At 53.4% G+C, this 12,815-nt stretch overlaps 1 protein-coding gene across 1 annotated transcript in view; it reads left to right on the top strand.

The window, feature by feature from the left end:
- LOC103801946 (telomerase-binding protein EST1A-like) overlaps window positions 1-12,815 on the top strand; it is a gene marked incomplete at its 3' end in the record, with an annotated part of 65,897 nt that overhangs the window by 16,787 nt on the left and 36,295 nt on the right. Inside the window, exons 2-3 of the mRNA XM_009074384.1 lie at window positions 7,395-7,511; window positions 8,017-8,185. Coding sequence (XP_009072632.1) covers window positions 7,395-7,511; window positions 8,017-8,185 — 286 coding nt within the window. The remainder of the gene's footprint in view (window positions 1-7,394; window positions 7,512-8,016; window positions 8,186-12,815) is intronic.

Raw genomic sequence — 12,815 nt, 5'->3', positions numbered from 1 at the left:
CCTCCTAGGCCTCCCTCCTTCCCTCCCTCGGACAAGTCAGGGTTTCAGCATGGAGCAGTGGGAGCCACAGGCTCCTGGGCGGCCCCAGCTGCTCTGGGAACATGTGCTGTGAGTTCCCCAGTGCTGCTGCGTGTCTGGGCCCTGCGACCGAGAGCCTCCCTGGGGCCTTCCTGCCTTTTTGTGGGGAGATGTCATTATGGGGAGGTGGACTGGGGGCATCCAGGTTGTTACTGCAATCCAGAGGTTGCTTTGGGAGGAATCCAGCCCTGTGTGCTGCAGGTGGTGATGTTCAGCTCAGCCGCAGTGCTGGGAGAGCTGTTGCTGCCATCCTGTCTGCTGCCTGCAAATTGAGAGTCAGGGAGCATCCTTCCAGGAATGCTGCCCATCATTCCCAGGCTCTTTGCAGGGTATCAGCCAGGGCTGAGTGAGTGCCTCTAGGTTCCCAGGCTCTTTCAGGGGCAGTTGAGTGCATGTGTGACTCGCCAGTTCCCAGCCGAGAGCTGAGAGTGCCAGTGACTCACAGGTCCCCTGCGAAGGGGTGTCGGGGAAATGCCCCACAGCTGTGAGCATCCCCACAGCTGTGAGCATCCCTCTGCTTTACACTCCCCTCGGTTGTGTGCGGTCTCCACCAGTGGGACCAGCTGCCTGGGCCAGCAGCACAGCTCTCCTTACCCACTTCCTGCAGACAGCCCCATGCCGGTGGGCTGCCCTGTAGTCCTGCCAACGCTGCGTCTGGTGGAGAGTGACTCACAGGGAAAACGCGTGTCTGAGCAGTAAGGGAGCGAATGGAGCCTTCAGGTGGTGTCAGCTCGGAGGTGACCAGTCTGTGCCTTCTTCCACACAGGGCAGCAGCTGGCTGGTGAATCACTTGTCTGTGCCTCCGAGCTGCTGACACATCAGCCTGGTGCCTTAGGCACTGCTCGCCCGCAGCCCCGCGCTCACTGAGCTCCTGCACTTCACTGCTCCCCCATCCTGCCTTTATGTCATCCTTGGGATTGTGTCCCTAGATCCATTTGTTCTTTTGTGTGCCTTCACGTGCAGTCCTATACCCTGTTGCTGGGGACGGTGGGTTCAGCTGTTGCTCATCCCTGCTGCTTCCTGCCTGTGCTGGGGCACCTGCTGCCTGCACTGCTCTGGGCTTCCCGGCCTGGAGCCACAACTTGGGTGAGGACTGGGAGACCAGCATGGAAACTGTCTTGCTGGAGCCCTCCTGACCCTTGGCTAGAGCAGTTTGGTTGCCTGAATCATAGGAATCTGGTCTCCTTTGAGACTCTAATGCTTGTTGGCTGGTGTTGTTTTAACTGCGGAAGGTTCAGTGTTCCTTGTGTTGTCTTAGCTGGGATGGATAGAGGAGCACGTCCGCTTGTGAGCTCAGGGTTGCTGTGGCTCCCTTCCACCACTGCCCGGAGTGGAGCATCTGGGAGCCCTCACTCCCAGCCCTCTGTCCTGTCCCTGTGAGAATCCCCCTGCCCAAGGCCACGTGTCCTGCTCTTGCTCTGCCCCAGTTGTCCCTCGCAGGATTTCCTTCGGCACATGGCACTCGAGCGGCCACGAGAACTTCCCCCAACAAGTCTCTCTCCTCGGAGGTGACTGTCCCTTCCATCTCCTGCTCTTTTCCCATTCCCATTTCCTCTGGCTGGTTGTGTTGCCCTAATAAAGGCTTGGCATTGCTGTTTTGCACACCCTAGTGGGAGAGGGGATGTGTTTATCACTTTTCCTGGAGATTATCTGTTTAAGCACTCTCTGACAGTTACAATAACAAGGGCAGCGCGTTGTGTTTCCCAGCAAAAGGACACTCGCTGCTGAAAGATGTATAGCACTAATTAGAAATACATAACATCCGGCCACATGGCAGCCTTCTCCCGGCCGCTCCATTTCCTGAGCTCAGACGACTTTGACGACAGTTGGTTTATGTTTTCCATGAATATAACGTTCTCAGAGAAACACAAATTTCTCCCCGTTACAAAAGTCCCTCTTTTCCCTCTGTCTCTCTCCCCCCTCTCCATGCACCCTTTCCCCTGTGAAACAGATTTATGGCTGTAGAAATCCTGGGTCGGGTTCTGCTGGCGGCTGGGTGAGAGCAGAGCTCACAGCCCCAACGTGGACGCAGGGAGAGCCCAGGTAGGTGCTTGCAGAGGGCGCTGCAGCAGCCGATTCGCCCTGCTCCCCAGGCTCCCTGCAAAGGAAACTGCCTCCTGGTTAGGAAAACAGCACTTTCTGTGCAGCCCAGTAGCCAGCTGGAGAAAAAAGCCTCTCTCCTGTATGCAGAGAAACAGGAGGACTCTTCTGCAGCTCAGAGGGGTTTCGTGATCTTCAGAAAAACCGCCTGTCCCTGGTTCCCAGTTGCTTCTTCTCTGTGCTTGCAGTCTGATGCTCATCAGCTCCCATTTTTTCCATCCCATCCCCTCTCCCTCTCTGGCTTTTAGGCTCTGCTTCAGAGCAGATAGCCTGGACGCCAGTTGGAGGAGTCTGGGTCCAATCTCCAACTCACAGCAAGCAGCAGTGACTAGTACAAGGACATTTTTTCAGACATCCCCACGTGCTGGATGGGAGCAGGGCAGTTGCTCTGCTGCCTGCAGTGCAGGTTAGATGAAGGGAGGTAGGAAGATGGAGCATGCTCAGGGAGGCGAAATCTTAGAAGGTTTGAACTGCTGAAATGAATTCCTATTGAATATGGAAAAACTGCTGTCTTTCAGATGTTTATAGCTTGGCCAAGTATGGACAGATTTCTAGTAGGACAGGAAAACTCTCTGTTAAAAAGGTTATTCTGCAGCAAAATCTCAGATCCCTGTTCCAGGATTTGCAGTTGCTAGATTAGCTCAAGGAAAAGGTTGTAAGTGGTTTTTTTCTAACAGGGGTAAGCCACTATCTTGTTTCCTAGCCTCATTCTCACAAGTGGCCAAGCTGTTTTGGCTAAAGATTTCTGGAAGAATTTGGGCTGAGACAGGCACCCAGCATGGAAACTTCAGCTCCAAGACTTAAAGTCTGAGCCAACTGGAAAAAGGGTCTAACGAGTGGCTAGTGTCAGGCAGGCTTAGTAACACAGTGCTCACAACTGTCAGAGCTCACGTCCTGCTGCCGGTCCTGCATCTGGAGCCCTGACCTCCACAGGGCTGCAGGGCTCTTACTTATTTTTCTGGTGCAGAAAGGCAGATCTTGGAGGCAAATTCAGCCTGTGAAGCTCGGGACAATGCAAATTACTGTCATTTCAGGCTGTGCAAAGTTTTGATGATGTTCCTGCTTTAAAATACTCTGCCTGCTCCTTTCTAGCCCTGTGCAGCGTTGCATGTACGTGAGTTTTGACGATGTAGTTGATGTGAGGCTACAGGTGGCCAAGAAATAACTCCAGCCTAAGGAAGCTCCCAGAAGGAGGGATTTTAGCTCCCTGCTGTGACTGTGGAGTGGCTCCATGGGCTGTGTGTTGGTACTGCATGCGACAGGGGTACGGATTTACCCTGAATCAGTCTTGGCTGCAAATCCTGAAGCTCTGACCTTCCCCTGTGGCTTAACAAGCAGTTATTGAGGTAGCAGTGCCAGCTTTGCCCACCTGCCTCTCCCCCCATGCAGCACCTTTGATGGCAGTGGCACAGCTGAAAGGTGACATTTCTGACCCTGCTGAGCTGTGTGGTCAGGTTCACGGGGTGGCTGCACAGGCGCGAGCTGAGAGGTGTGTGGTGACAGGAGCTGTTTAACCAGTGCTGGCATTAAAGGGGACGTTTGCTGGGTTGCAAGGGGAGAAGTTGAAGAGGGAACATGTTGTGGTTGTTAGTGCTGGATGATTTCCTGCAGAGTATCACTGCTGTGGCTGCTGGTGGCATACAGGAGCCACAGCTCTGACCACCTCGGTGCCCGTGACCTCATGGCAGTGTCTTTTGCATGTGACTTCTCTGTAGTTTGCCTGACACCTCCACACTGTGCCCCTGCTGTGCAGCATGGCTGGCTGTGAATTGGGAGGGTTATCTGATTACAGCCTGATACGGGGTTTCGGGGAGGAAGTGGAGTGGATTTGTGGCAGCTTTAGCTGTTGGTGTGCCATCGATGCCACCTGAAAATGTCTCTGTTGCTAAACTTCTGGTGACTGCCTGCAGGGATAGGATGAGGCACTGCCCATGGCACTGTTGTTGTGCTTCTCCTGAGCATGGTGTGGGTCTGGGGAAACAACTCTGTGAATTACATGGTTTGCCCTGAGCTGGGCAGTCAGCATCTCTCTGCCTGCTCTTGTTGGTCTGTTGCAGCTGCTGTCCGCAGGTTTTATTAGTGCTGTGCAACTGCAGGTACAGGAATGACCTAAGTGTCACTCCAGCCTCCAAGAACATCTCTTTCCAAGAAGTTTGGGTCTTAATGTGTGTTACCAGCAGCACAGACCGTTGCTCAGCTCAGAGGTAATGATGCCCTGTGGGGTCCAGAGCAGATTTGTTGCTTCAACTCTATTTCAGCTTACCTTGTAAAAAGTGTTTTTTCTCTTAGTGCCAGAGTAGGCTCAGACACAGTGAGCTCTGAGTGAGAGACCTCACTGTGGCTGAAGAGAGTTGGTTTCCTTACTGCCCATCCTCAAAACATTCCACAAGTTTCTATCTAAACACTCCAAGTGCTCTGCCTTGTGATTGTATTCTCACCTTGACTGTTCCCTGTAGCCAGGGCAGCCTGGGATTTGCCACCCCACAACCTCCTCATCACACAGTTGTGGCTACTGGCTCCCAGCTCAGGGAAAGCCCAAGCTCCCAGTCTCCCAAGGAAAGTGGTGACAAGGCATAAAGAGAAAGTTTGTCCTGATTTATGGTGTTTTCCTCTTTTGTCCTACAATTAAGCTCTTAAGAGCCTTTGCTGACAGGGCTGGGAGATGGAGTGCTGGTGCATGTTCAGGGGTCTTGGAACAAGCACCCACCTAGATGCTTGTTCTTCCCTGCTCTGTTGCTCTGGGGGAGCCTCCTGGAAATGAGGCAACAGGCTTGGCCAGAGAGTGAACTTTCAGGACTGGGTGAGTTTTATCCAAGTTAGTGATGGGATGACAGCACCCACAGTAGCTGGGCTGGAACCATGGGGAAGCAGTCCTTAACTGTGGTGTCCTGTTCCTCTTACCTGAACAGTGGGTAGCTTCACAGGCTGTACTGGGGCTGAGTATTGTTGCAGTATGTTGGAGCACCATGGTTTTATAAGCTGGTGGGCACATGGTTCATGTCTGTGGCAACACAAGATATTTGGTGGAGCTGTGGACATACTGGTCAGCCTGAGTGAGCAGGTTGCAGACAGCTGTATCTGCCACAGTTCATGTGCAAGAAACTTTTAACTGTATTTTGGTTGTTGAATGTTGTGTGGGGAACTTGTAGCCTGCAACAAGAGCTGCTGGTGACAGTGGGAAGGGCTGAGGTCCTGGGACCAAGCCTGGCCATGACCACCACAGCACATTGCTCCGGTGCTTGGAGCCAGTCTCTGAAATATGGGGAGCTCATCACCCTCACCATCACAAACACCTTTAAGCTTTGCTTGTTTTGGAGGGGGAGGATTTTGCTTTTGCAACAGCCCAGTTTGAGGGTTACTGTGAGTCTGGCTTGCATGCAGTGCCCAGAGTCCTGGGGCTGCTGCCCACTCAGAATGTGGGGGTGTTTGCTGAATGCCCAGAGATTTTCACCCCCCTCCAGGGACTCTCCAGACTCAGGTGTGGCAGCTCAACCACTGTGGTCTTGTGTTTCTGTTTAAGACAAGAAGTAAAGAGAGTCCAGCATCTCACCCGAGTGCAGGAGGAGGGAGCACAGGGAAGATGACTGTAATTTCTTGAACTGGACTGCGGCCAGAGCACTGGGACTAACACTCTTAATTGTGGGAAAGGCTTCATGAAAGAGATTTACTGTCCCAGAGTGGTCACATCTTTAGTTTTATGTTTCCTCCAAAAGCTGACAACCCCTGCAGCACAGCACTTCCTACCATTGCTCTGCTGCACCAGCTCAGCCCTGGCTCTGGGAGCAGAACACCCTCGTTTGCCTACCAGGCACCTTTGGTGCCACCCTGGGTTACCCTCAGTGATCTCCCCACGGTGTGCTGAACTCATTGATAGCTGTAACAGCTGGCCAGATCGAGCCTCAGATATTCCTCCCATTTTTTTCCCGTGTTTTCTAGGTGTGTTTTAGTCTTTCTCTGGTTGTTTTTAATCTCCCACCTCATTGCTCTGAAATGATTTGCACTTAAAACCCTACTGTTTGTTCTCTGCACCTCAGGTGTTTTGCTAGCCCCGGCTGAAATGGGGTCTCAGTGTCTTGCTCTAATCCTCTTGCCCTTTGCTCAAAATCCCTGTTCTGCCACATCAGGGGAGTTCAGCTTCCAACACCTTCTCCAAGCTGACGTGCAGCTGGTGCTCACGTCTGCGGCGGAGGTGGCTGGGAGCTGGGGCTCTGTGGGGGTTCTCCCCCCCCATCCAGCACTGGGACATCACTCACAGACACTGGAGTCAGCACCTGTGTGTTTGTGTTCACTGTGCAAATCCTCTGCCTGGCTCAGGGCAGCTTTTCTCAGGGTGGAAACCCTGGTCCTGCAGCAGTGATGCACAACCCAGCGAGGAGCATCCTGCGCAGCGCAAACAGCACGGGAGGGTGAGAACCTCCTAAGTGGTGTGGGTACATCTCGTTCTGCATGGTTCTCCCCAGCCAGCCTCTCCCCCACATCTCAGGGGAGGATGTGAATGGTGGGCAGAGGCTGCCTGTGAGGCTCAGAGCCCTTCTGGGAGTGTGCGCGGGCAGCCTGGCATGCCCCTCGGTGCTCTTGGCATCACTCAGCGTAACCCACGCCCGGCTCCAGGCAGTTCCCTCGAGCCAGCTCCCTGCTGCTCTCAGCAGCCTCAGAAGTGGTTTCTGGCTGGGTGTAGATGTGCCGGGGGGATTTGCTCTCGCTCCGAGCCAGCTCTGTTTGGAAGAGCTGTGGTTGTGTGGCATCTACTTGAGTAACAGTTCCAATTAAGCTCTATTGACAAGCTGTTGTGTGACTGCTGAACTAATGGGAGGAGCCCCCTCCTCAGCTGCTGAGGTTAAAACTCCAGCAGGGACAAAGATCAAACATGCAGCTAATTACCCTTTTAACACTGAAACATACCCCCCTCCTTCAGAGGAAGGCATCAGCTCCGAGCAGCAGCTTCTGTGCCGGGAGCCCTGAGTGCCAGCTTGGTCCTGGCTGGCTCAGCACGTGCAGTGGGGTTGGGCATGGTGTGGGCAGTGTGGCTGCAGCCTCTTCCCGCTCCAGGGCAGCTACTCAGCACCTTTTTCCTGCCTTTGTGGAGCAACTAAGTTCAGGACAGGTGTGAGCTGAGGAATTGCTCATCCCTGCCCCATGAGGGATGCAGAAAGGGAGGCTGTGAAGGTGAAGCAAGATGGATTTTCTGACCCAAACCCTCTCTCTCTGTCTCCTAGAGTGCATCTCTGAAGACTGCCGCTCTGTCATCCAGGAACAGGCCACAGCCCTGGGGCTCTCCATGTTTGCACTCCTGGTGAGGAGGTGCACCAACCTGCTGAAGGAATGTGTGCCAGGTAAGGGACTACCAACAGGATCCATGCAAGGGCCCACGAGACAGCCTGGTGGGGTTCAGGCCCTCATTCCCTGCTAATTTGTACACTCCTTCTCCTCTGCTGGGGCTTGTGCATTCTCCCCCAGCATCCCAAGTTTATGGCTGCATCACCTGCAGAAAAGCCCCTGATGTGTGCAGGCAGAAATGTTTGGAAGAAAGGGATGGACTCAGGGCATGCTTTCTGGCACCTATTGGGAAACTTCCCGAAACTGAGGTCTCGGAATCCTGTGTCTATGACTGGTGCAGTGGCACCCTGCTGCCCTTAAGAAAAGGAATCACAGACATCCTGGCTTACCCCCCAAGCTAGTCTGTGTCGGGAGAACAGATCTGTCTTTGTGCTTGCTGTGGGTTGTGGCTGTTCCCTTGTGTCCAAGGTTTGGGTGTTGGGATCTGTGTTGTGCATTCCCAGTCCCTGACTGAGCCTGGCTGTGGTGAGCTGCCTCAGCTCTCACATCTTGTATTTGCAGTTCAGCCACAAGAGATGGAACAGGAGGATGAGGAGGATGACATCAAGGTCTCTGCCTTGCCCCAGGACCTGAAGGAGCTGCTCCCCAGCGTGAAGGTCTGGTCAGACTGGATGCTTGGCCACCCAGACACCTGGAATCCTCCTCCGACCTCTCTCGAGCTCCCTAAACAGTATGTGCATTCTCTGGTCTGTCTTCTGTTCCCCCCCGGGCTCCTTGTGCCACCCTTCCCCCTTGCTCATGCTTACTGCTGGCTGTGGCACTCCGACCTGAGCACCCAGGCAAGGCTCAATTCCCAGCGGATATTTAGGTGGGGACTTGTCGCCCTTGGTGACACAATGACTTCTTCATTGATGCACAGGTGGGGCTGGAGGGTCTCTGAGAGGGCCTGGTGAGTGCCCTTTGCTTCTGTCTGTTAGAAGTTGACTCGTGAGGTAGATTTTTACCTTCTGCTTAGGTTGTGTATCTGGCTTTGTTGGGATACTCCTCCTTTAGGTGTTCTGTTGGCCTGGCCAGCTGGACAGGCAGGGCCTTCCTCTAGACCAGAGGGAGCTCCACTTCCGGCATAAGTGTTTTGTTGCCTTTTTTTGACTGAGTCAGGCCAACCTTGGTTGGGCTGGGCTGGCCTGGAGCAGCTTGCATGTTCCTGGAGCTTCAAAGGTCACCTCTCCTCTGCTTCAGAAACCGCTTGTCTCTATCCTGCGATGCACAAAAGAGTTAATTTTCTAAACTGGCCGATTTCAGCCCATTAGTCCATAATGCGGACTAGGCAATTTGCATATTTTTGGACAGAAAATCGAGTGAAGGGGCCAAGTATGGAGTATGCGAAACAGCGTCTGAGCATGCTCCGTAGCTGCTTTCCCGCAGGATTTTCCATCTGCCTCCGGTACTCCGGATCCAGAGCCTGAAATCACGTCTTATTGTTAATCCAAAGGAGCCAGAACCCAGGGTGATGGGAAGGCGCATTAAGAGTAATCCAGCAAAGTGGCTTAACCATTAATGGGTCCCCACTCCGTGCGTCAGGTCCAGTCCTGCTCTCCTAGTTTATTGCCTCTTACTCCAGTTCTTTTTCATTTGGCTGAGGAAATGGAAATCTCACACAGGAAGTTCTGGGCCTCATTTTGTGGAGATGGAGTCTGTTTTCTGTTTGTCGGCTGCTCGGTGTGGGACTGCTGCCTGCTCATGTGAACTGCTGCCCATCTTTGGGCAGGAACTCAAACTGGGATCCGTCACGTGAACCCGCCTGCACCAATCCCCCCTTCCCCTCACGCTGCCTGCGCAGGGAGCTGCTGAGCCCTTGGCCACGGGCAGCCTCGAGATGGAATTTCTGATTGGGTTCACACAGCCAGCGCTCGGCGCCTTCCCTGGGACAGGCTGCCTCCCCCTCCTGCAGGGCATGGGGCTGTGTCCCCCCAGGGTGATGGAGCAGGTGCAGGCTCCTCCTCACCCATTGGGGTCGGAGAAGGTGGTGACAGCCCACCCAGTGGCATGTGGCTCTTTTGGAAGTAGTGGGCATGGATTGAGGGACTCTAATTCACAGCTCTGCTCAGTGGAGAAATAAGAGTCTTCATCTTGCCACAGAGGCCCAACTGTTTCCCCACTGTGCCCTCTTCATGGAGGGTGGCTGAGCAGCTCATCTTGTCTCAGCCTGCCCCATGTTGTTTCCCAGGTCCTCCACCCTGGTGCTCTTTGGATCACCTGGAGAATCTCTCTTTACCCACAGCAAGGAGACTGGCTGTTCTTCAAGCCCAGATGTCTTGTGTAGATGGGTGTTGGTGGTCCAGGACTCTGGGACAGCAGTGGCTGAGCTTCTGTAGAGATGCAGGTAGTGATGAATAGCAGGGAGCCAGCTCTGCTTTTGGGCATGGCCTGGGATTTGCAACATTTTCTCTGGGCATAGGAGAGGAAAAGGGGAGCACTGGGTTAGTGTTTCAGCTCTCTATTGACACAAGCCTGCTGGCTGCCCTGGGGCTTCTTCAGTAACCAGGTAGAGTCACCAAGTCCAGGGGTTTAGATAGGAGCAGCTTCAAAGAAGTTTAGAAGTAAAACATGGGTCAGAGCAGCAGGCGTGGTGGAGTAAGCCAAGGTTTATGGGCAGGGTGAGCTCAGGAGTGGGGAAAGCATGCAAGGAACAAGTGCAGATTCCAAATCACTGAGCTGAGTAAGGGGCCTGTGCTGTGATACACATGCTCCATGCCTCATGCCAGTGGGATGTGCCATAAGGTCCCATCAGTGCCAATGGGAAAGCTGCTTGGACACACTTAAACAACTTTCATTGCCCTTTGTGATGACATGGCCACAGAAAGGGAACAGTAAAAATCCCCTGCAGAGATGCCATGAATGTGCTAAAGCTTCTGGAAAAACCAGGCCTCATACCCACCTGGCAGCCCACTAGGAGCCTAGAGCTCTCATCAAAGTGCAGCTCATCCGGGCCAGCAGTGCTGGGCTCAGGGCCAGCAGGGCAGTTTGTCAGGGCTCCACCAGAGCCTCGGGTGCGCACTGCCAGCGCGGAGCGTCCCAAGGCCTCTGCTCACGCTGCGTTCGCCATGTTCACAATCGCTCCTTCTTCGGACTGGAGAGAGCTGGGGGACTTTGAGAACGCCTAAACTCAGCCCAGCTGTGGCAGTTGGTTTATTGCTTTCAGCTGGTACTTGAACCCAGGTCCTGGTCTTGGAGTCTTTCCCAGGTTTAATCCCCGGAGCTTTCTCTGCAGCTGTATGACACTGCGCTGACCCCGAATGAGGATAGGAAAATAGAAACGGTGCCAAGCCAGAGTCTCTTTTTCATTTGGAGTCTGGCTGTCTGCCCATGACCAGGGTTACATAATGGGAAACATAGCTGGGGCTCTGGAGAGCCCGCGTTTCACCACGCTGCCCAGACCTTCGCGTTCTGATGCTATATATCTTCCTAATTGTAGCTCGGATGCATTTATCACACTGCTGGATTTGAGTCCTTACAATAAAATAAAAAAAAACCAACCCCACACCAAATTCCTCAGCTCGCTGCTTTCCCCCTTGGACAGAGGCGGAGGGAAAGGTGTGAGGGGTGAGTGCTGCCGAAACCCAGTCCATGGATGTGAGCCATGCAGGAGTGGGCTCTGTGGAGCAGGATGAGAAGCTCAGGAAGCTGTGTCTTCACAGCTCCCTTCATGGGAGTTTGGGAATGATCCCTGGTTCCTGGCAGGCATCTTTTCCGTGCTTGGGGGCTCAGTGGTCCCAAATTCAGCCTGAGTGAGAAGCTACTTAGTCTAGTGCACTCATCCAGCTCTTAGCCACACTGCATGGTCACCATGGCTCAGGGAATGCCCTGGAACAGGTTTTCAGGTGATGTACTGCCTAAATCCCTCTCTTGGGGCTGTTACGTATATTTGAGAGGTGAAGGGTGTCCTTCCTATTTGGGAAGAGGAGCTCAGCAAGCTTTCCATGGCTCCTTCCTCATATGTTTCCAGAATCAGAGCTAAACTTAACCTTGGACATCTCTGCTTCAGAGCAGCAGTGTCCCATGTCTCAGGAATTGTGTGTCTGGTCCAGGTGTTGCCACAGCTTCTAGCAGGAAGCAACAGTCATTCTGTATCTTAAAATTAATTTATATCTGCATGTTTCATGGCAAACCTTGCATTGAGGTCTGAGCAGGCAGTCAATTAAAGGAGCTGCACTGGGTTGGAGTAGAGGTTTTCAAACCCGTTGTCCCCAGGAGCTGATTTGTAGAGATTGAGGTGTAAAAGCAGGAACTCCTGCGGAGAGGGAGCAGGGTGGATCCACTAAGGCAGGGGTATTAGCAGCAAATGGGGCAAAAGGTGGATCTCCAAGGAGGCTGCTGTCCAAGTGAATCCATCTCCCTTTGGGACATATGGCTGTGAAGAGGGCTGGGCAGGGGAAAGCCAAGCTGCTTCTTGCTCTGCATTGTTGCCACAATTAATCCATTGCTAAATGAAGCACGGGGGAAAGCCACTGGCTAGACAGACACACTGCGGCAGGGCTGACCCTGGCAAATCCACGTTCCTTCCACGCAGAGCGAAGGGCCTCTCGGTTTGTGGAGACTGTCTGCAAGCATTTAAAAATGGTTAATTTAAACCAAGTACTAAATTAAATCCAAAAGCTGCGAGCATATTCTGGAGCTTACCTTCCCAGAGAGATCTGCCAGATCGCTCTCATCACATCACTCTTGTGGAGAAGTGTCACTGAGATGGCAGCTCCCACTGGGAGAGATGGACAGAGTCTTGGACAGGGGTGCCAAGACATTGCTGGAGACTGAATGGAAAATCCCTTTTGCAGATCCCAGCCTCAGTAACACTGGCCACCAGAGTTTCTCTATCAAGACATCAAAGTGAGGATTCAGAGGTGTCTTGGTAGTGTAAACCTGGCTGACAATGAAGGTGAAGTTGACTGAAGCAGAAGCCAAAAGTCTCTGTGGAGGAGGAGGCTGTGGCAAAGCAGAGGATGGCTGAGAGGAGACTGCATCTCTCCTGGGGAGGAGAGCATCCCTCCAGCTCCATAAGCAGGTTCCTGGGAGAGAAATGGGTTTATGGGCATCCATAAAGGAGGGGTTAATTGGCTGGCCAAAGGGACTGTGTGCAGGACAGAGTGGGGGAAGTCATTGATGCACATTGATGTGACCACCTATCTGAGCCCAGAACAAGGTTGGTGAACATCTCCCATGGCCAACCCTCTTTGCTCCTTACAGAGGAGCTGCTTTTAGTTCCGCTTCCCCCGATATGGGAGAGAAGAAGCCCAAGGTGCAGAGCAGCTCATCCGGTGGGCACTGTGAGCCGGTGGGTGCGCGGTGCCCGGCCTGGGAGCGCG

The sequence above is a fragment of the Acanthisitta chloris genome, unplaced genomic scaffold, assembly GCF_000695815.1.
Source record: "Acanthisitta chloris isolate BGI_N310 unplaced genomic scaffold, ASM69581v1 scaffold10025, whole genome shotgun sequence".
In the NCBI taxonomy this organism is placed as follows: domain Eukaryota; kingdom Metazoa; phylum Chordata; class Aves; order Passeriformes; family Acanthisittidae; genus Acanthisitta; species Acanthisitta chloris.
Note: the sequence above shows the minus strand (reverse complement) of the source record. Positions and strands in the feature narration are given on the sequence as shown.